Source organism: Oncorhynchus mykiss, chromosome 13 (genome assembly GCF_057628025.1).
Source record: "Oncorhynchus mykiss isolate SJ-2025 chromosome 13, ASM5762802v1, whole genome shotgun sequence".
Taxonomy (NCBI): domain Eukaryota; kingdom Metazoa; phylum Chordata; class Actinopteri; order Salmoniformes; family Salmonidae; genus Oncorhynchus; species Oncorhynchus mykiss.
The window spans coordinates 77,258,871-77,283,351 of NC_143034.1; the positions used below are offsets into that span (position 1 = coordinate 77,258,871).

The window sequence follows — 24,481 nt, forward strand, 5'->3', positions numbered from 1 at the left end:
CCAGTCATTTACTGGGTAAATCACTCAGCTATATAAAATACAGAGAGTTGTAGGCTCTCTATATAAACTCTAAAGTCATTTATTGGGTAAATCACTCAGCTATATAAAATACAGAGAGTTGTAGGCTCTATATATAAACTCCCAGTCATTTACTGGGTAAATCACTCAGCTATATAAAATACAGAGAGTTGTAGGCTCTCTATATAAACTCTAAAGTCATTTATTGGGTAAATCACTCAGCTATATAAAATACAGAGAGTTGTAGGCTCTCTATATAAACTCCCAGTCATTTACTGGGTAAATCACTCAGCTATATAAAATACAGAGAGTTGTAGGCTCTCTATATAAACTCTAAAGTCATTTATTGGGTAAATCACTCAGCTATATAAAATACAGAGAGTTGTAGGCTCTCTATATAAACTCCCAGTCATTTATTGGGTAAATCACTCAGCTATATAAAATACAGAGAGTTGTAGGCTCTCTATATAAACTCTAAAGTCATTTATTGGGTAAATCACTCAGCTATATAAAATACAGAGAGTTGTAGGCTCTCTATATAAACTCTAAAGTCATTTACTGGGTAAATCACTCAGCTATATAAAATACAGAGAGTTGTAGGCTCTCTATATAAACTCCCAGTCATTTACTGGGTAAATCACTCAGCTATATAAAATACAGAGAGTTGTAGGCTCTCTATATAAACTCTAAAGTCATTTACTGGGTAAATCACTCAGCTATATAAAATACAGAGAGTTGTAGGCTCTCTATATAAACTCTAAAGTCATTTACTGGGTAAATCACTCAGCTATATAAAATACAGAGAGTTGTAGGCTCTCTATATAAACTCTAAAGTCATTTATTGGGTAAATCACTCAGCTATATAAAATACAGAGAGTTGTAGGCTCTCTATATAAACTCTAAAGTCATTTACTGGGTAAATCACTCAGCTATATAAAATACAGAGAGTTGTAGGCTCTCTATATAAACTCTAAAGTCATTTATTGGGTAAATCACTCAGCTATATAAAATACAGAGAGTTGTAGGCTCTCTATATAAACTCTAAAGTCATTTACTGGGTAAATCACTCAGCTATATAAAATACAGAGAGTTGTAGGCTCTCTATATAAACTCTAAAGTCATTTACTGGGTAAATCACTCAGCTATATAAAATACAGAGAGTTGTAGGCTCTCTATATAAACTCTAAAGTCATTTACTGGGTAAATCACTCAGCTATATAAAATACAGAGAGTTGTAGGCTCTCTATATAAACTCTAAAGTCATTTACTGGGTAAATCGCTCAGCTATATAAAATACAGAGAGTTGTAGGCTCTCTATATAAACTCCCAGTCATTTATTGGGTAAATCACTCAGCTATATAAAATACAGAGAGTTGTAGGCTCTCTATATAAACTCTAAAGTCATTTATTGGGTAAATCACTCAGCTATATAAAATACAGAGAGTTGTAGGCTCTCTATATAAACTCTAAAGTCATTTATTGGGTAAATCACTCAGCTATATAAAATACAGAGAGTTGTAGGCTCTCTATATAAACTCTAAAGTCATTTATTGGGTAAATCACTCAGCTATATAAAATACAGAGAGTTGTAGGCTCTATATATAAACTCTAAAGTCATTTATTGGGTAAATCACTCAGCTATATAAAATACAGAGAGTTGTAGGCTCTATATATAAACTCCCAGTCATTTACTGGGTAAATCGCTCAGCTATATAAAATACAGAGAGTTGTAGGCTCTCTATATAAACTCCCAGTCATTTATTGGGTAAATCACTCAGCTATATAAAATACAGAGAGTTGTAGGCTCTCTATATAAACTCTAAAGTCATTTACTGGGTAAATCACTCAGCTATATAAAATACAGAGAGTTGTAGGCTCTCTATATAAACTCTAAAGTCATTTATTGGGTAAATCACTCAGCTATATAAAATACAGAGAGTTGTAGGCTCTCTATATAAACTCTAAAGTCATTTATTGGGTAAATCACTCAGCTATATAAAATACAGAGAGTTGTAGGCTCTCTATATAAACTCTAAAGTCATTTATTGGGTAAATCACTCAGCTATATAAAATACAGAGAGTTGTAGGCTCTATATATAAACTCCCAGTCATTTACTGGGTAAATCACTCAGCTATATAAAATACAGAGAGTTGTAGGCTCTCTATATAAACTCCCAGTCATTTATTGGGTAAATCACTCAGCTATATAAAATACAGAGAGTTGTAGGCTCTCTATATAAACTCTAAAGTCATTTATTGGGTAAATCACTCAGCTATATAAAATACAGAGAGTTGTAGGCTCTCTATATAAACTTTAAAGTCATTTATTGGGTAAATCACTCAGCTATATAAAATACAGAGAGTTGTAGGCTCTCTATATAAACTCTAAAGTCATTTATTGGGTAAATCACTCAGCTATATAAAATACAGAGAGTTGTAGGCTCTCTATATAAACTCTAAAGTCATTTACTGGGTAAATCACTCAGCTATATAAAATACAGAGAGTTGTAGGCTCTCTATATAAACTCTAAAGTCATTTATTGGGTAAATCACTCAGCTATATAAAATACAGAGAGTTGTAGGCTCTATATATAAACTCTAAAGTCATTTATTGGGTAAATCACTCAGCTATATAAAATACAGAGAGTTGTAGGCTCTCTATATAAACTCTAAAGTCATTTATTGGGTAAATCACTCAGCTATATAAAATACAGAGAGTTGTAGGCTCTCTATATAAACTCCCAGTCATTTACTGGGTAAATCACTCAGCTATATAAAATAAAGAGAGTTGTAGGCTCTATATATAAACTCCCAGTCATTTATTGGGTAAATCACTCAGCTATATAAAATACAGAGAGTTGTAGGCTCTCTATATAAACTCCCAGTCATTTACTGGGTAAATCACTCAGCTATATAAAATAAAGAGAGTTGTAGGCTCTATATATAAACTCCCAGTCATTTATTGGGTAAATCACTCAGCTATATAAAATAAAGAGAGTTGTAGGCTCTATATATAAACTCCCAGTCATTTATTGGGTAAATCACTCAGCTATATAAAATACAGAGAGTTGTAGGCTCTCTATATAAACTCTAAAGTCATTTATTGGGTAAATCACTCAGCTATATAAAATACAGAGAGTTGTAGGCTCTCTATATAAACTCTAAAGTCATTTACTGGGTAAATCACTCAGCTATATAAAATACAGAGAGTTGTAGGCTCTCTATATAAACTCCCAGTCATTTATTGGGTAAATCACTCAGCTATATAAAATACAAAGAGTTGTAGGCTCTCTATATAAACTCTAAAGTCATTTACTGGGTAAATCACTCAGCTATATAAAATACAGAGAGTTGTAGGCTCTCTATATAAACTCCCAGTCATTTATTGGGTAAATCACTCAGCTATATAAAATACAGAGAGTTGTAGGCTCTCTATATAAACTCTAAAGTCATTTATTGGGTAAATCACTCAGCTATATAAAATACAGAGAGTTGTAGGCTCTATATATAAACTCTAAAGTCATTTATTGGGTAAATCACTCAGCTATATAAAATACAGAGAGTTGTAGGCTCTCTATATAAACTCTAAAGTCATTTATTGGGTAAATCACTCAGCTATATAAAATAAAGAGAGTTGTAGGCTCTCTATATAAACTCTAAAGTCATTTATTGGGTAAATCACTCAGCTATATAAAATACAGAGAGTTGTAGGCTCTCTATATAAACTCTAAAGTCATTTACTGGGTAAATCACTCAGCTATATAAAATAAAGAGAGTTGTAGGCTCTCTATATAAACTCTAAAGTCATTTACTGGGTAAATCACTCAGCTATATAAAATACAGAGAGTTGTAGGCTCTCTATATAAACTCTAAAGTCATTTATTGGGTAAATCACTCAGCTATATAAAATACAGAGAGTTGTAGGCTCTCTATATAAACTCCCAGTCATTTACTGGGTAAATCACTCAGCTATATAAAATACAGAGAGTTGTAGGCTCTCTATATAAACTCCCAGTCATTTACTGGGTAAATCACTCAGCTATATAAAATACAGAGAGTTGTAGGCTCTATATATAAACTCTAAAGTCATTTACTGGGTAAATCACTCAGCTATATAAAATACAGAGAGTTGTAGGCTCTCTATATAAACTCCCAGTCATTTACTGGGTAAATCACTCAGCTATATAAAATACAGAGAGTTGTAGGCTCTATATATAAACTCCCAGTCATTTACTGGGTAAATCACTCAGCTATATAAAATAAAGAGAGTTGTAGGCTCTCTATATAAACTCTAAAGTCATTTATTGGGTAAATCACTCAGCTATATAAAATAAAGAGAGTTGTAGGCTCTATATATAAACTCCCAGTCATTTACTGGGTAAATCACTCAGCTATATAAAATACAGAGAGTTGTAGGCTCTCTATATAAACTCCCAGTCATTTACTGGGTAAATCACTCAGCTATATAAAATACAGAGAGTTGTAGGCTCTCTATATAAACTCTAAAGTCATTTACTGGGTAAATCACTCAGCTATATAAAATACAGAGAGTTGTAGGCTCTCTATATAAACTCTAAAGTCATTTACTGGGTAAATCACTCAGCTATATAAAATACAGAGAGTTGTAGGCTCTCTATATAAACTCTAAAGTCATTTATTGGGTAAATCACTCAGCTATATAAAATACAGAGAGTTGTAGGCTCTCTATATAAACTCTAAAGTCATTTACTGGGTAAATCACTCAGCTATATAAAATACAGAGAGTTGTAGGCTCTCTATATAAACTCTAAAGTCATTTACTGGGTAAATCACTCAGCTATATAAAATACAGAGAGTTGTAGGCTCTCTATATAAACTCTAAAGTCATTTACTGGGTAAATCACTCAGCTATATAAAATACAGAGAGTTGTAGGCTCTATATATAAACTCTAAAGTCATTTACTGGGTAAATCACTCAGCTATATAAAATACAGAGAGTTGTAGGCTCTCTATATAAACTCTAAAGTCATTTACTGGGTAAATCACTCAGCTATATAAAATACAGAGAGTTGTAGGCTCTATATATAAACTCTAAAGTCATTTATTGGGTAAATCACTCAGCTATATAAAATACAGAGAGTTGTAGGCTCTCTATATAAACTCTAAAGTCATTTACTGGGTAAATCACTCAGCTATATAAAATACAGAGAGTTGTAGGCTCTCTATATAAACTCCCAGTCATTTACTGGGTAAATCACTCAGCTATATAAAATACAGAGAGTTGTAGGCTCTATATATAAACTCTAAAGTCATTTATTGGGTAAATCACTCAGCTATATAAAATACAGAGAGTTGTAGGCTCTATATATAAACTCTAAAGTCATTTATTGGGTAAATCACTCAGCTATATAAAATACAGAGAGTTGTAGGCTCTCTATATAAACTCTAAAGTCATTTACTGGGTAAATCACTCAGCTATATAAAATACAGAGAGTTGTAGGCTCTCTATATAAACTCTAAAGTCATTTATTGGGTAAATCACTCAGCTATATAAAATACAGAGAGTTGTAGGCTCTCTATATAAACTCCCAGTCATTTACTGGGTAAATCACTCAGCTATATAAAATACAGAGAGTTGTAGGCTCTCTATATAAACTCCCAGTCATTTACTGGGTAAATCACTCAGCTATATAAAATACAGAGAGTTGTAGGCTCTCTATATAAACTCTAAAGTCATTTATTGGGTAAATCACTCAGCTATATAAAATACAGAGAGTTGTAGGCTCTCTATATAAACTCTAAAGTCATTTACTGGGTAAATCACTCAGCTATATAAAATACAGAGAGTTGTAGGCTCTCTATATAAACTCTAAAGTCATTTACTGGGTAAATCACTCAGCTATATAAAATACAGAGAGTTGTAGGCTCTCTATATAAACTCCCAGTCATTTACTGGGTAAATCACTCAGCTATATAAAATAAAGAGAGTTGGAGGCTCTATATATAAACTCTAAAGTCATTTATTGGGTAAATCACTCAGCTATATAAAATACAGAGAGTTGTAGGCTCTCTATATAAACTCTAAAGTCATTTACTGGGTAAATCACTCAGCTATATAAAATACAGAGAGTTGTAGGCTCTCTATATAAACTCTAAAGTCATTTATTGGGTAAATCACTCAGCTATATAAAATACAGAGAGTTGTAGGCTCTCTATATAAACTCTAAAGTCATTTATTGGGTAAATCACTCAGCTATATAAAATACAGAGAGTTGTAGGCTCTCTATATAAACTCTAAAGTCATTTATTGGGTAAATCACTCAGCTATATAAAATACAGAGAGTTGTAGGCTCTATATATAAACTCCCAGTCATTTATTGGGTAAATCACTCAGCTATATAAAATACAGAGAGTTGTAGGCTCTATATATAAACTCCCAGTCATTTATTGGGTAAATCACTCAGCTATATAAAATACAGAGAGTTGTAGGCTCTCTATATAAACTCCCAGTCATTTATTGGGTAAATCACTCAGCTATATAAAATACAGAGAGTTGTAGGCTCTCTATATAAACTCCCAGTCATTTACTGGGTAAATCACTCAGCTACATAAAATACAGAGAGTTGTAGGCTCTCTATATAAACTCTAAAGTCATTTATTGGGTAAATCACTCAGCTATATAAAATACAGAGAGTTGTAGGCTCTCTATATAAACTCCCAGTCATTTATTGGGTAAATCACTCAGCTATATAAAATACAGAGAGTTGTAGGCTCTCTATATAAACTCCCAGTCATTTACTGGGTAAATCACTCAGCTATATAAAATACAGAGAGTTGTAGGCTCTATATATAAACTCCCAGTCATTTATTGGGTAAATCACTCAGCTATATAAAATACAGAGAGTTGTAGGCTCTCTATATAAACTCTAAAGTCATTTACTGGGTAAATCACTCAGCTATATAAAATACAGAGAGTTGTAGGCTCTATATATAAACTCTAAAGTCATTTATTGGGTAAATCACTCAGCTATATAAAATACAGAGAGTTGTAGGCTCTCTATATAAACTCCCAGTCATTTACTGGGTAAATCACTCAGCTATATAAAATACAGAGAGTTGTAGGCTCTCTATATAAACTCCCAGTCATTTATTGGGTAAATCACTCAGCTATATAAAATACAGAGAGTTGTAGGCTCTCTATATAAACTCTAAAGTCATTTATTGGGTAAATCACTCAGCTATATAAAATACAGAGAGTTGTAGGCTCTCTATATAAACTCCCAGTCATTTACTGGGTAAATCACTCAGCTATATAAAATACAGAGAGTTGTAGGCTCTCTATATAAACTCTAAAGTCATTTACTGGGTAAATCACTCAGCTATATAAAATACAGAGAGTTGTAGGCTCTCTATATAAACTCTAAAGTCATTTATTGGGTAAATCACTCAGCTATATAAAATACAGAGAGTTGTAGGCTCTATATATAAACTCTAAAGTCATTTACTGGGTAAATCACTCAGCTATATAAAATACAGAGAGTTGTAGGCTCTATATATAAACTCTAAAGTCATTTATTGGGTAAATCACTCAGCTATATAAAATACAGAGAGTTGTAGGCTCTCTATATAAACTCCCAGTCATTTACTGGGTAAATCACTCAGCTATATAAAATACAGAGAGTTGTAGGCTCTATATATAAACTCTAAAGTCATTTACTGGGTAAATCACTCAGCTATATAAAATACAGAGAGTTGTAGGCTCTCTATATAAACTCTAAAGTCATTTATTGGGTAAATCACTCAGCTATATAAAATACAGAGAGTTGTAGGCTCTCTATATAAACTCCCAGTCATTTACTGGGTAAATCACTCAGCTATATAAAATACAGAGAGTTGTAGGCTCTCTATATAAACTCTAAAGTCATTTATTGGGTAAATCACTCAGCTATATAAAATACAGAGAGTTGTAGGCTCTCTATATAAACTCCCAGTCATTTATTGGGTAAATCACTCAGCTATATAAAATACAGAGAGTTGTAGGCTCTCTATATAAACTCTAAAGTCATTTACTGGGTAAATCACTCAGCTATATAAAATACAGAGAGTTGTAGGCTCTCTATATAAACTCTAAAGTCATGTATTGGGTAAATCACTCAGCTATATAAAATACAGAGAGTTGTAGGCTCTCTATATAAACTCCCAGTCATTTATTGGGTAAATCACTCAGCTATATAAAATACAGAGAGTTGTAGGCTCTCTATATAAACTCTAAAGTCATTTACTGGGTAAATCACTCAGCTATATAAAATACAGAGAGTTGTAGGCTCTCTATATAAACTCTAAAGTCATTTATTGGGTAAATCACTCAGCTATATAAAATACAGAGAGTTGTAGGCTCTATATATAAACTCTAAAGTCATTTATTGGGTAAATCACTCAGCTATATAAAATACAGAGAGTTGTAGGCTCTCTATATAAACTCCCAGTCATTTACTGGGTAAATCACTCAGCTATATAAAATACAGAGAGTTGTAGGCTCTATATATAAACTCTAAAGTCATTTACTGGGTAAATCACTCAGCTATATAAAATACAGAGAGTTGTAGGCTCTCTATATAAACTCTAAAGTCATTTATTGGGTAAATCACTCAGCTATATAAAATACAGAGAGTTGTAGGCTCTCTATATAAACTCTAAAGTCATTTATTGGGTAAATCACTCAGCTATATAAAATACAGAGAGTTGTAGGCTCTCTATATAAACTCCCAGTCATTTACTGGGTAAATCACTCAGCTATATAAAATACAGAGAGTTGTAGGCTCTATATATAAACTCTAAAGTCATTTATTGGGTAAATCACTCAGCTATATAAAATACAGAGAGTTGTAGGCTCTCTATATAAACTCTAAAGTCATTTATTGGGTAAATCACTCAGCTATATAAAATACAGAGAGTTGTAGGCTCTATATATAAACTCCCAGTCATTTACTGGGTAAATCACTCAGCTATATAAAATACAGAGAGTTGTAGGCTCTCTATATAAACTCCCAGTCATTTATTGGGTAAATCACTCAGCTATATAAAATACAGAGAGTTGTAGGCTCTCTATATAAACTCTAAAGTCATTTACTGGGTAAATCACTCAGCTATATAAAATACAGAGAGTTGTAGGCTCTCTATATAAACTCTAAAGTCATTTATTGGGTAAATCACTCAGCTATATAACATACAGAGAGTTGTAGGCTCTCTATATAAACTCCCAGTCATTTACTGGGTAAATCACTCAGCTATATAAAATACAGAGAGTTGTAGGCTCTATATATAAACTCTAAAGTCATTTATTGGGTAAATCACTCAGCTATATAAAATACAGAGAGTTGTAGGCTCTCTATATAAACTCCCAGTCATTTATTGGGTAAATCACTCAGCTATATAAAATACAGAGAGTTGTAGGCTCTCTATATAAACTCTAAAGTCATTTACTGGGTAAATCACTCAGCTATATAAAATACAGAGAGTTGTAGGCTCTCTATATAAACTCCCAGTCATTTACTGGGTAAATCACTCAGCTATATAAAATACAGAGAGTTGTAGGCTCTCTATATAAACTCTAAAGTCATTTACTGGGTAAATCACTCAGCTATATAAAATACAGAGAGTTGTAGGCTCTCTATATAAACTCTAAAGTCATTTATTGGGTAAATCACTCAGCTATATAAAATACAGAGAGTTGTAGGCTCTCTATATAAACTCTAAAGTCATTTATTGGGTAAATCACTCAGCTATATAAAATACAGAGAGTTGTAGGCTCTCTATATAAACTCTAAAGTCATTTACTGGGTAAATCACTCAGCTATATAAAATACAGAGAGTTGTAGGCTCTCTATATAAACTCTAAAGTCATTTACTGGGTAAATCACTCAGCTATATAAAATACAGAGAGTTGTAGGCTCTCTATATAAACTCTAAAGTCATTTATTGGGTAAATCACTCAGCTATATAAAATACAGAGAGTTGTAGGCTCTCTATATAAACTCTAAAGTCATTTATTGGGTAAATCACTCAGCTATATAAAATACAGAGAGTTGTAGGCTCTCTATATAAACTCTAAAGTTATTTACTGGGTAAATCACTCAGCTATATAAAATACAGAGAGTTGTAGGCTCTATATATAAACTCTAAAGTCATTTATTGGGTAAATCACTCAGCTATATAAAATACAGAGAGTTGTAGGCTCTATATATAAACTCTAAAGTCATTTATTGGGTAAATCACTCAGCTATATAAAATACAGAGAGTTGTAGGCTCTCTATATAAACTCCCAGTCATTTATTGGGTAAATCACTCAGCTATATAAAATACAGAGAGTTGTAGGCTCTATATATAAACTCTAAAGTCATTTACTGGGTAAATCACTCAGCTATATAAAATACAGAGAGTTGTAGGCTCTCTATATAAACTCTAAAGTCATTTACTGGGTAAATCACTCAGCTATATAAAATACAGAGAGTTGTAGGCTCTCTATATAAACTCCCAGTCATTTACTGGGTAAATCACTCAGCTATATAAAATACAGAGAGTTGTAGGCTCTCTATATAAACTCTAAAGTCATTTATTGGGTAAATCACTCAGCTATATAAAATACAGAGAGTTGTAGGCTCTCTATATAAACTCTAAAGTCATTTACTGGGTAAATCACTCAGCTATATAAAATACAGAGAGTTGTAGGCTCTCTATATAAACTCCCAGTCATTTATTGGGTAAATCACTCAGCTATATAAAATACAGAGAGTTGTAGGCTCTCTATATAAACTCCCAGTCATTTACTGGGTAAATCACTCAGCTATATAAAATACAGAGAGTTGTAGGCTCTCTATATAAACTCCCAGTCATTTACTGGGTAAATCACTCAGCTATATAAAATACAGAGAGTTGTAGGCTCTATATATAAACTCTAAAGTCATTTATTGGGTAAATCACTCAGCTATATAAAATACAGAGAGTTGTAGGCTCTCTATATAAACTCTAAAGTCATTTATTGGGTAAATCACTCAGCTATATAAAATACAGAGAGTTGTAGGCTCTCTATATAAACTCTAAAGTCATTTACTGGGTAAATCACTCAGCTATATAAAATACAGAGAGTTGTAGGCTCTCTATATAAACTCTAAAGTCATTTACTGGGTAAATCACTCAGCTATATAAAATACAGAGAGTTGTAGGCTCTCTATATAAACTCTAAAGTCATTTATTGGGTAAATCACTCAGCTATATAAAATACAGAGAGTTGTAGGCTCTCTATATAAACTCCCAGTCATTTACTGGGTAAATCACTCAGCTATATAAAATACAGAGAGTTGTAGGCTCTCTATATAAACTCTAAAGTCATTTATTGGGTAAATCACTCAGCTATATAAAATACAGAGAGTTGTAGGCTCTCTATATAAACTCTAAAGTCATTTATTGGGTAAATCACTCAGCTATATAAAATACAGAGAGTTGTAGGCTCTCTATATAAACTCTAAAGTCATTTATTGGGTAAATCACTCAGCTATATAAAATACAGAGAGTTGTAGGCTCTCTATATAAACTCCCAGTCATTTATTGGGTAAATCACTCAGCTATATAAAATACAGAGAGTTGTAGGCTCTCTATATAAACTCTAAAGTCATTTATTGGGTAAATCGCTCAGCTATATAAAATACAGAGAGTTGTAGGCTCTCTATATAAACTCTAAAGTCATTTATTGGGTAAATCACTCAGCTATATAAAATACAGAGAGTTGTAGGCTCTATATATAAACTCTAAAGTCATTTATTGGGTAAATCACTCAGCTATATAAAATACAGAGAGTTGTAGGCTCTCTATATAAACTCTAAAGTCATTTATTGGGTAAATCACTCAGCTATATAAAATACAGAGAGTTGTAGGCTCTCTATATAAACTCTAAAGTCATTTACTGGGTAAATCACTCAGCTATATAAAATACAGAGAGTTGTAGGCTCTATATATAAACTCCCAGTCATTTACTGGGTAAATCACTCAGCTATATAAAATACAGAGAGTTGTAGGCTCTATATATAAACTCCCAGTCATTTACTGGGTAAATCACTCAGCTATATAAAATACAGAGAGTTGTAGGCTCTCTATATAAACTCCCAGTCATTTACTGGGTAAATCACTCAGCTATATAAAATACAGAGAGTTGTAGGCTCTATATATAAACTCTAAAGTCATTTACTGGGTAAATCACTCAGCTATATAAAATACAGAGAGTTGTAGGCTCTCTATATAAACTCCCAGTCATTTACTGGGTAAATCACTCAGCTATATAAAATACAGAGAGTTGTAGGCTCTCTATATAAACTCTAAAGTCATTTACTGGGTAAATCACTCAGCTATATAAAATACAGAGAGTTGTAGGCTCTCTATATAAACTCTAAAGTCATTTACTGGGTAAATCACTCAGCTATATAAAATACAGAGAGTTGTAGGCTCTCTATATAAACTCTAAAGTCATTTACTGGGTAAATCACTCAGCTATATAAAATACAGAGAGTTGTAGGCTCTCTATATAAACTCTAAAGTCATTTACTGGGTAAATCACTCAGCTATATAAAATAAAGAGAGTTGTAGGCTCTCTATATAAACTCTAAAGTCATTTATTGGGTAAATCACTCAGCTATATAAAATAAAGAGAGTTGTAGGCTCTCTATATAAACTCCCAGTCATTTACTGGGTAAATCACTCAGCTATATAAAATAAAGAGAGTTGTAGGCTCTCTATATAAACTCTAAAGTCATTTATTGGGTAAATCACTCAGCTATATAAAATAAAGAGAGTTGTAGGCTCTCTATATAAACTCCCAGTCATTTACTGGGTAAATCACTCAGCTATATAAAATAAAGAGAGTTGTAGGCTCTCTATATAAACTCCCAGTCATTTACTGGGTAAATCACTCAGCTATATAAAATACAGAGAGTTGTAGGCTCTATATATAAACTCTAAAGTCATTTACTGGGTAAATCACTCAGCTATATAAAATACAGAGAGTTGTAGGCTCTCTATATAAACTCTAAAGTCATTTATTGGGTAAATCACTCAGCTATATAAAATACAGAGAGTTGTAGGCTCTATATATAAACTCTAAAGTCATTTACTGGGTAAATCACTCAGCTATATAAAATAAAGAGAGTTGTAGGCTCTCTATATAAACTCTAAAGTCATTTATTGGGTAAATCACTCAGCTATATAAAATACAGAGAGTTGTAGGCTCTATATATAAACTCTAAAGTCATTTACTGGGTAAATCACTCAGCTATATAAAATAAAGAGAGTTGTAGGCTCTCTATATAAACTCTAAAGTCATTTACTGGGTAAATCACTCAGCTATATAAAATACAGAGAGTTGTAGGCTCTCTATATAAACTCCCAGTCATTTATTGGGTAAATCACTCAGCTATATAAAATACAGAGAGTTGTAGGCTCTCTATATAAACTCTAAAGTCATTTACTGGGTAAATCACTCAGCTATATAAAATACAGAGAGTTGTAGGCTCTCTATATAAACTCTAAAGTCATTTACTGGGTAAATCACTCAGCTATATAAAATACAGAGAGTTGTAGGCTCTCTATATAAACTCTAAAGTCATTTACTGGGTAAATCACTCAGCTATATAAAATACAGAGAGTTGTAGGCTCTCTATATAAACTCTAAAGTCATTTACTGGGTAAATCACTCAGCTATATAAAATACAGAGAGTTGTAGGCTCTCTATATAAACTCTAAAGTCATTTACTGGGTAAATCACTCAGCTATATAAAATACAGAGAGTTGTAGGCTCTATATATAAACTCCCAGTCATTTACTGGGTAAATCACTCAGCTATATAAAATAAAGAGAGTTGTAGGCTCTCTAAATAAACTCTAAAGTCATTTATTGGGTAAATCACTCAGCTATATAAAATACAGAGAGTTGTAGGCTCTCTATATAAACTCTAAAGTCATTTACTGGGTAAATCACTCAGCTATATAAAATACAGAGAGTTGTAGGCTCTCTATATAAACTCTAAAGTCATTTACTGGGTAAATCACTCAGCTATATAAAATACAGAGAGTTGTAGGCTCTCTATATAAACTCTAAAGTCATTTATTGGGTAAATCACTCAGCTATATAAAATACAGAGAGTTGTAGGCTCTCTATATAAACTCTAAAGTCATTTACTGGGTAAATCACTCAGCTATATAAAATACAGAGAGTTGTAGGCTCTCTATATAAACTCTAAAGTCATTTATTGGGTAAATCACTCAGCTATATAAAATACAGAGAGTTGTAGGCTCTATATATAAACTCTAAAGTCATTTACTGGGTAAATCACTCAGCTATATAAAATACAGAGAGTTGTAGGCTCTCTATATAAACTCTAAAGTCATTTATTGGGTAAATCACTCAGCTATATAAAATAAAGAGAGTTGTAGGCTCTATATATAAACTCCCAGTCATTTACTGGGTAAATCACTCAGCTATATAAAATACAGAGAGTTGTAGGCTCTATATATAAACTCTAAAGTCATTTATTGGGTAAATCACTCAGCTATATAAAATACAGAGAGTTGTAGGCTCTCTATATAAACTCTAAAGTCATTTATTGGGTAAATCACTCAGCTATATAAAATACAGAGAGTTGTAGGCTCTCTATATAAACTCCCAGTCATTTATTGGGTAAATCACTCAGCTATATAAAATACAGAGAGTTGTAGGCTCTCTATATAAACTCTAAAGTCATTTATTGGGTAAATCACTCAGCTATATAAAATACAGAGAGTTGTAGGCTCTATATATAAACTCTAAAGTCATTTACTGGGTAAATCACTCAGCTATATAAAATACAGAGAGTTGTAGGCTCTCTATATAAACTCTAAAGTCATTTATTGGGTAAATCACTCAGCTATATAAAATACAGAGAGTTGTAGGCTCTATATATAAACTCTAAAGTCATTTACTGGGTAAATCACTCAGCTATATAAAATACAGAGAGTTGTAGGCTCTCTATATAAACTCTAAAGTCATTTATTGGGTAAATCACTCAGCTATATAAAATACAGAGAGTTGTAGGCTCTCTATATAAACTCTAAAGTCATTTATTGGGTAAATCACTCAGCTATATAAAATACAGAGAGTTGTAGGCTCTCTATATAAACTCTAAAGTCATTTATTGGGTAAATCACTCAGCTATATAAAATACAGAGAGTTGTAGGCTCTATATATAAACTCCCAGTCATTTACTGGGTAAATCACTCAGCTATATAAAATACAGAGAGTTGTAGGCTCTCTATATAAACTCTAAAGTCATTTACTGGGTAAATCACTCAGCTATATAAAATACAGAGAGTTGTAGGCTCTCTATATAAACTCTAAAGTCATTTACTGGGTAAATCACTCAGCTATATAAAATACAGAGAGTTGTAGGCTCTATATATAAACTCCCAGTCATTTATTGGGTAAATCACTCAGCTATATAAAATACAGAGAGTTGTAGGCTCTCTATATAAACTCCCAGTCATTTACTGGGTAAATCACTCAGCTATATAAAATACAGAGAGTTGTAGGCTCTATATATAAACTCTAAAGTCATTTACTGGGTAAATCACTCAGCTATATAAAATACAGAGAGTTGTAGGCTCTCTATATAAACTCTAAAGTCATTTATTGGGTAAATCACTCAGCTATATAAAATACAGAGAGTTGTAGGCTCTCTATATAAACTCTAAAGTCATTTATTGGGTAAATCACTCAGCTATATAAAATACAGAGAGTTGTAGGCTCTCTATATAAACTCTAAAGTCATTTATTGGGTAAATCACTCAGCTATATAAAATACAGAGAGTTGTAGGCTCTCTATATAAACTCCCAGTCATTTACTGGGTAAATCACTCAGCTATATAAAATACAGAGAGTTGTAGGCTCTCTATATCAACTCCCAGTCATTTACTGGGTAAATCACTCAGCTATATAAAATACAGAGAGTTGTAGGCTCTCTATATAAACTCTAAAGTCATTTACTGGGTAAATCACTCAGCTATATAAAATACAGAGAGTTGTAGGCTCTCTATATAAACTCTAAAGTCATTTACTGGGTAAATCACTCAGCTATATAAAATACAGAGAGTTGTAGGCTCTCTATATAAACTCCCAGTCATTTATTGGGTAAATCACTCAGCTATATAAAATACAGAGAGTTGTAGGCTCTCTATATAAACTCTAAAGTCATTTACTGGGTAAATCACTCAGCTATATAAAATACAGAGAGTTGTAGGCTCTCTATATAAACTCCCAGTCATTTATTGGGTAAATCACTCAGCTATATAAAATACAGAGAGTTGTAGGCTCTCTATATAAACTCCCAGTCATTTACTGGGTAAATCACTCAGCTATATAAAATACAGAGAGTTGTAGGCTCTCTATATAAACTCTAAAGTCATTTACTGGGTAAATCACTCAGCTATATAAAATACAGAGAGTTGTAGGCTCTATATATAAACTCCCAGTCATTTACTGGGTAAATCACTCAGCTATATAAAATACAGAGAGTTGTAGGCTCTATATATAAACTCCCAGTCATTTATTGGGTAAATCACTCAGCTATATAAAATACAGAGAGTTGTAGGCTCTCTATATAAACTCCCAGTCATTTACTGGGTAAATCACTCAGCTATATAAAATACAGAGAGTTGTAGGCTCTATATATAAACTCTAAAGTCATTTACTGGGTAAATCACTCAGCTATATAAAATACAGAGAGTTGTAGGCTCTCTATATAAACTCTAAAGTAATTTATTGGGTAAATCACTCAGCTATATAAAATACAGAGAGTTGTAGGCTCTCTATATAAACTCCCAGTCATTTACTGGGTAAATCACTCAGCTATATAAAATACAGAGAGTTGTAGGCTCTCTATATAAACTCCCAGTCATTTATTGGGTAAATCACTCAGCTATATAAAATACAGAGAGTTGTAGGCTCTATATATAAACTCCCAGTCATTTACTGGGTAAATCACTCAGCTATATAAAATACAGAGAGTTGTAGGCTCTATATATAAACTCCCAGTCATTTATTGGGTAAATCACTCAGCTATATAAAATACAGAGAGTTGTAGGCTCTCTATATAAACTCCCAGTCATTTACTGGGTAAATCACTCAGCTATATAAAATACAGAGAGTTGTAGGCTCTCTATATAAACTCCCAGTCATTTACTGGGTAAATCACTCAGCTATATCAAATACAGAGAGTTGTAGGCTCTCTATATAAACTCTAAAGTCATTTATTGGGTAAATCACTCAGCTATATAAAATACAGAGAGTTGTAGGCTCTCTATATAAACTCTAAAGTCATTTATTGGGTAAATCACTCAGCTATATAAAATACAGAGAGTTGTAGGCTCTCTATATAAACTCTAAAGTCATTTATTGGGTAAATCACTCAGCTATATAAAATACAGAGAGTTGTAGGCTCTCTATATAAACTCTAAAGTCATTTATTGGGTAAATCACTCAGCTATATAAAATACAGAGAGTTGTAGGCTCTCTATATAAACTCTAAAGTCATTTATTGGGTAAATCACTCAGCTATATAAAATACAGAGAGTTGTAGGCTCTATATATAAACTCTAAAGTCATTTATTGGGTAAATCACTCAGCTATATAAAATACAGAGAGTTGTAGGCTCTCTATATAAACTCTAAAGTCATTTATTGGGTAAATCACTCAGCTATATAAAATACAGAGAGTTGTAGGCTCTCTATATAAACTCTAAAGTCATTTATTGGGTAAATCACTCAGCTATATAAAATACAGAGAGTTGTAGGCTCTCTATATAAACTCTAAAGTCATTTACTGGGTAAATCACTCAGCTATATAAAATACAGAGAGTTGTAGGCTCTCTATATAAACTCTAAAGTCATTTACTGGGTAAATCACTCAGCTATATAAAATACAGAGAGTTGTAGGCTCTCTATATAAACTCTAAAGTCATTTACTGGGTAAATCACTCAGCTATATAAAATACAGAGAGTTGTAGGCTCTCTATATAAACTCTAAAGTCATTTATTGGGTAAATCACTCAGCTATATAAAATACAGAGAGTTGTAGGCTCTCTATATAAACTCTAAAGTCATTTATTGGGTAAATCACTCAGCTATATAAAATACAGAGAGTTGTAGGCTCTCTATATATAAACTCTAAAGTCATTTACTGGGTAAATCACTCAGCTATATAAAATACAGAGAGTTGTAGGCTCTCTATATAAACTCTAAAGTCATTTATTGGGTAAATCACTCAGCTATATAAAATACAGAGAGTTGTAGGCTCTCTATATAAACTCTAAAGTCATTTATTGGGTAAATCACTCAGCTATATAAAATACAGAGAGTTGTAGGCTCTCTATATAAACTCCCAGTCATTTATTGGGTAAATCACTCAGCTATATAAAATACAGAGAGTTGTAGGCTCTATATATAAACTCTAAAGTCATTTATTGGGTAAATCACTCAGCTATATAAAATACAGAGAGTTGTAGGCTCTCTATATAAACTCCCAGTCATTTACTGGGTAAATCACTCAGCTATATAAAATACAGAGAGTTGTAGGCTCTATATATAAACTCTAAAGTCATTTATTGGGTAAATCACTCAGCTATATAAAATACAGAGAGTTGTAGGCTCTATATATAAACTCTAAAGTCATTTATTGGGTAAATCACTCAGCTATATAAAATACAGAGAGTTGTAGGCTCTCTATATAAACTCCCAGTCATTTACTGGGTAAATCACTCAGCTATATAAAATACAGAGAGTTGTAGGCTCTATATATAAACTCCCAGTCATTTATTGGGTAAATCACTCAGCTATATAAAATACAGAGAGTTGTAGGCTCTCTATATAAACTCTAAAGTCATTTACTGGGTAAATCACTCAGCTATATAAAATACAGAGAGTTGTAGGCTCTCTATATAAACTCTAAAGTCATTTACTGGGTAAATCACTCAGCTATATAAAATACAGAGAGTTGTAGGCTCTCTATATAAACTCTAAAGTCATTTACTGGGTAAATCACTCAGCTATATAAAATACAGAGAGTTGTAGGCTCTCTATATAAACTCTAAAGTCATTTACTGGGTAAATCACTCAGCTATATAAAATACAGAGAGTTGTAGGCTCTCTATATAAACTCTAAAGTCATTTACTGGGTAAATCACTCAGCTATATAAAATACAGAGAGTTGTAGGCTCTATATATAAACTCTAAAGTCATTTACTGGGTAAATCACTCAGCTATATAAAATACAGAGAGTTGTAGGCTCTATATATAAACTCTAAAGTCATTTACTGGGTAAATCACTCAGCTATATAAAATACAGAGAGTTGTAGGCTCTCTATATAAACTCTAAAGTCATTTACTGGGTAAATCACTCAGCTATATAAAATACAGAGAGTTGTAGGCTCTCTATATAAACTCCCAGTCATTTACTGGGTAAATCACTCAGCTATATAAAATACAGAGAGTTGTAGGCTCTATATATAAACTCCCAGTCATTTATTGGGTAAATCACTCAGCTATATAAAATACAGAGAGTTGTAGGCTCTCTATATAAACTCTAAAGTCATTTACTGGGTAAATCACTCAGCTATATAAAATACAGAGAGTTGTAGGCTCTATATATAAACTCTAAAGTCATTTACTGGGTAAATCACTCAGCTATATAAAATACAGAGAGTTGTAGGCTCTCTATATAAACTCTAAAGTCATTTACTGGGTAAATCACTCAGCTATATAAAATACAGAGAGTTGTAGGCTCTCTATATAAACTCTAAAGTCATTTACTGGGTAAATCACTCAGCTATATAAAATACAGAGAGTTGTAGGCTCTCTATATAAACTCCCAGTCATTTACTGGGTAAATCACTCAGCTATATAAAATACAGAGAGTTGTAGGCTCTCTATATAAACTCCCAGTCATTTACTGGGTAAATCACTCAGCTATATAAAATACAGAGAGTTGTAGGCTCTCTATATAAACTCCCAGTCATTTACTGGGTAAATCACTCAGCTATATAAAATACAGAGAGTTGTAGGCTCTATATATAAACTCCCAGTCATTTATTGGGTAAATCACTCAGCTATATAAAATACAGAGAGTTGTAGGCTCTATATATAAACTCTAAAGTCATTTATTGGGTAAATCACTCAGCTATATAAAATACAGAGAGTTGTAGGCTCTATATATAAACTCTAAAGTCATTTATTGGGTAAATCACTCAGCTATATAAAATACAGAGTTGTAGGCTCTATATATAAACTCTAAAGTCATTTACTGGGTAAATCACTCAGCTATATAAAATACAGAGAGTTGTAGGCTCTCTATATAAACTCTAAAGTCATTTACTGGGTAAATCACTCAGCTATATAAAATACAGAGAGTTGTAGGCTCTCTATATAAACTCTAAAGTCATTTATTGGGTAAATCACTCAGCTATATAAAATACAGAGAGTTGTAGGCTCTATATATAAACTCCCAGTCATTTACTGGGTAAATCACTCAGCTATATAAAATACAGATAGTTGTAGGCTCTATATATAAACTCTAAAGTCATTTATTGGGTAAATCACTCAGCTATATAAAATACAGAGAGTTGTAGGCTCTCTATATAAACTCCCAGTCATTTATTGGGTAAATCACTCAGCTATATAAAATACAGAGAGTTGTAGGCTCTCTATATAAACTCTAAAGTCATTTATTGGGTAAATCACTCAGCTATATAAAATACAGAGAGTTGTAGGCTCTCTATATAAACTCCCAGTCATTTATTGGGTAAATCACTCAGCTATATAAAATACAGAGAGTTGTAGGCTCTATATATAAACTCCCAGTCATTTATTGGGTAAATCACTCAGCTATATAAAATACAGAGAGTTGTAGGCTCTCTATATAAACTCTAAAGTCATTTACTGGGTAAATCACTCAGCTATATAAAATACAGAGAGTTGTAGGCTCTATATATAAACTCTAAAGTCATTTACTGGGTAAATCACTCAGCTATATAAAATACAGAGAGTTGTAGGCTCTCTATATAAACTCTAAAGTCATTTATTGGGTAAATCACTCAGCTATATAAAATACAGAGAGTTGTAGGCTCTCTATATAAACTCTAAAGTCATTTACTGGGTAAATCACTCAGCTATATAAAATACAGAGAGTTGTAGGCTCTCTATATAAACTCTAAAGTAATTTACTGGGTAAATCACTCAGCTATATAAAATACAGAGAGTTGTAGGCTCTCTATATAAACTCCCAGTCATTTACTGGGTAAATCACTCAGCTATATAAAATACAGAGAGTTGTAGGCTCTATATATAAACTCCCAGTCATTTACTGGGTAAATCACTCAGCTATATAAAATACAGAGAGTTGTAGGCTCTCTATATAAACTCCCAGTCATTTATTGGGTAAATCACCAACGTTTCGGCATCACTGTGCCTCCTTCTTGAGTATTGAGCCAATAAAAACAATGTGTGTACACAGGATGTCCCGGACCAGGAAGATACAGTGGCTTGTGAAAGTATTCACCCCCCTTGGCATTTTTCCATTTTGTTGCCTTACAACCTGGAATTAACATAGATTTTGGGGGGGGGGGGGGGGGTTGTATCATTTGATTTACACATCATGCCTACCACTTTGAAGATGCAAAATATTTTTTTATTGTGAAACTAACAAGAAATAAGACAAAAAAACAGAAAACTTGAGTGTGCATAACTATTCACCCCCAATACTTTGTAGAGCCACCTTTTGCAGCAATTACAGCTGCAAGTCTCTTGGGCTGTGTCTCTATAAGCTTGGCACATCTGGCCACTGGGATTTTTGCCCATTCTTCAAGGCAAAACTGCTCCAGCTCCTTCAAGTTGGATGGGTTCCGCTGGTGTACAGCAATCTTTAAGTCATACCACAGATTCTCAATTGGATTGAGGTCTGGGCTTTGACTAGGCCATTCCAAGACATTTACATGTTTCCCCATAAACCACTCAAGTGCTGCTTTAGCAGTATGCTTAGGGTCATTGTCCTGCTGGAAGGTGAATCTCCGTCCCGGTCTCAAATCTCTGGAAGACTGAAACAGGTTTCCCTCAAGAATGTCCCTGTTTAGCCCCATCCATAATTTCTTCAATTATGACCAGTTTCCCAGTCCCTGCCAATGACAACCATCCCACACAGCATGATGCTGCCAACACCATGCTTCACTGTGGGGATGGTGTTCTCGGGGTGATGGGAAGTGTTGGGTTTGCGCCAGACATAGCGTTTTCCTTGATGGCCAAAAATATCAATTTCAGTCTCATCTGACCAGAGTACCTTCTTCCATATGTTTGGGGAGTCTCCCACATGCCTTTTGGCGAACACCAAATGTGTTTGCTTATTTTTTTCTTTAAGCAATGACTTTTTTCTGGCCACTCCTCCGTAAAGCCCAGCTCTGTGGAGTGTACGGATTAAAGTGGTCCTATGGACAAATACTCCAGTCTCCGCTGTGGAGCTTTGCAGCTCCTTCAGGGTTATCTTTGGTCTCTTTGTTGCCTCTCTGATTAATGACCTGGTTCATTAGTTTTGGTGGGTGGCCCTCTCTTGACAGGTTTGTTGTGGTGCCATATTCTTTCCATTTTTTAATAATGGATTTAATAGTGCTCCGTGGGATGTTCAAAGTATTGGATATTTTTTTATAACCCAACCCTGATCTGTACTTTTCCACAACTTTGTCTCTGACCTGTTTAGAGAGCTCCTTCGTCTTCATGGTGTCGCTTGCTTTGTGGTGCCCCTTGCTTAGTGGTGTTGCAGACTCTGGGGCCTTTCAGAACAGGTGTATATATACTGAGATCATGTGACAGATCATGTGCACGCACCACTTTCCGTTTCATATTTTTTTTTAGAGATCTTTATAACAAATTTTTTTTTTTTTTTTTCTTCACCAATTTGGACTATTTTGTGTTTGTCCATTACACGAAATCCAAATAAAAATCCATTTAAATGACAGGTTGTAATGCAACAAAATAGGAAAAAACGCCAAGAGGGATGAATAATTATGCAAGGCACATTCATCCCTGTCTGATACATTAGTTCTGTAATGGTGTGTTTTCATTGGTAGGTGGCGCTGCCTCTGAGTGAGGTTGATCTGGTGAAAGGTGGTCATTGGTGGAAGGCCCTGGTACCTAGTTCTCAGGTAGGAAGAACACACACACAAACTAAATGTCTTAGTTCAACACACACTAAGTGTCTTAATTCAACACACACTGTCTTAGTTCAACACATTGATCTAAGTGGATTCTTCCCTTTGGATGTGAAACCGTTATCAAGCTCCTCAGCCTCCTCTCCTCCTCTTCCTCCTCATTCCCTCGTCCTCCTCCTACTCCTCCTCTCCTCCTCTCAGCCTCTCTTACATAGACATACAGTCATCTTTAGGCCCACTGAGGCCCAATCTGTTGTTTATTGGCCAGGAGAGGCACAACACTGACTTTGTGTGTGTGTGTGTGTGTGTGTGTGTGTGTGTGTGTGTGTGTGTGCGTGTGTGTGTGTGTGCGTGCGTGTGTGACACTAACACTGACACTCTCTCCTAGCTGCACATCTGTTCTATAGTCACGAGGGTGGTGAACGCATCGCCCTCGAACACAACAACATCACAACAACACCACCACAACACCACCACAACACCACAACAACACCACAACACCACAACAACACCACAACACCACAACAACACCACAATACCACAACATCAACAACACCACGACACAACACCACAACACCACCACAACACCACAATACCACAACAACAACAACACCACGACACAACACCACAACACCACCACAACAACAACAACACAGCACCACCAAAACACCACAACACCACCACCACAACGACACCACAACAACCCCATAACAACACCGCAAAAACAACAACACCACAACAACACAACAACAACAACACCACAACAACAACAGGCTGTTAAAGAACAACATTATACACACACGTACACATCCTGGGTTCTACTAGAGGGCTACTAGAGGGCTCTACTAGACAGACACACACCCTGGGTTCTCTCTGAGAGAGAGAGAGAGAGAGAGAGAGAGATGGAGGTAAGGAGAGAGGGATGGAGAGAGAGATAGAGAGAGAGGGATGGAGAGAGAGATAGAGTGAGAGGGATGGAGACTCACTCTCCCTCATCGAGTGATAACAGAGTTGCTGTTATCACTCGACTATCTGAGATAGTCAGACAGACATATCTACAGACAGAGTGATATCAACAGTGTTTTGTGTTTCTAACAGAATGAGGTAGAGCTGGGAGAGCTGCTGTTATCACTCAACTACCTGCCCTCTGCTGGAAGACTCAACGTTGACATCATCAGAGCGAAGCAGCTGCTGCAGACAGACATGTGCCAGGGATCAGGT

General features: G+C 33.9%; 1 protein-coding gene across 2 annotated transcripts in view; it reads left to right on the forward strand.

Annotated features, from left to right (window-relative positions):
• The window catches only part of syt17 (synaptotagmin XVII), an 83,654-nt gene that overhangs the window by 37,485 nt on the left and 21,688 nt on the right, over positions 1–24,481 (forward strand). For both annotated transcript variants that reach the window (XM_090197762.1, XM_090197764.1), the window contains 2 exons: positions 23,180–23,254; positions 24,359–24,479. In XM_090197762.1, the coding sequence (XP_090053888.1) occupies positions 23,180–23,254; positions 24,359–24,479 (196 nt within the window). The remainder of the gene's footprint in view (positions 1–23,179; positions 23,255–24,358; positions 24,480–24,481) is intronic.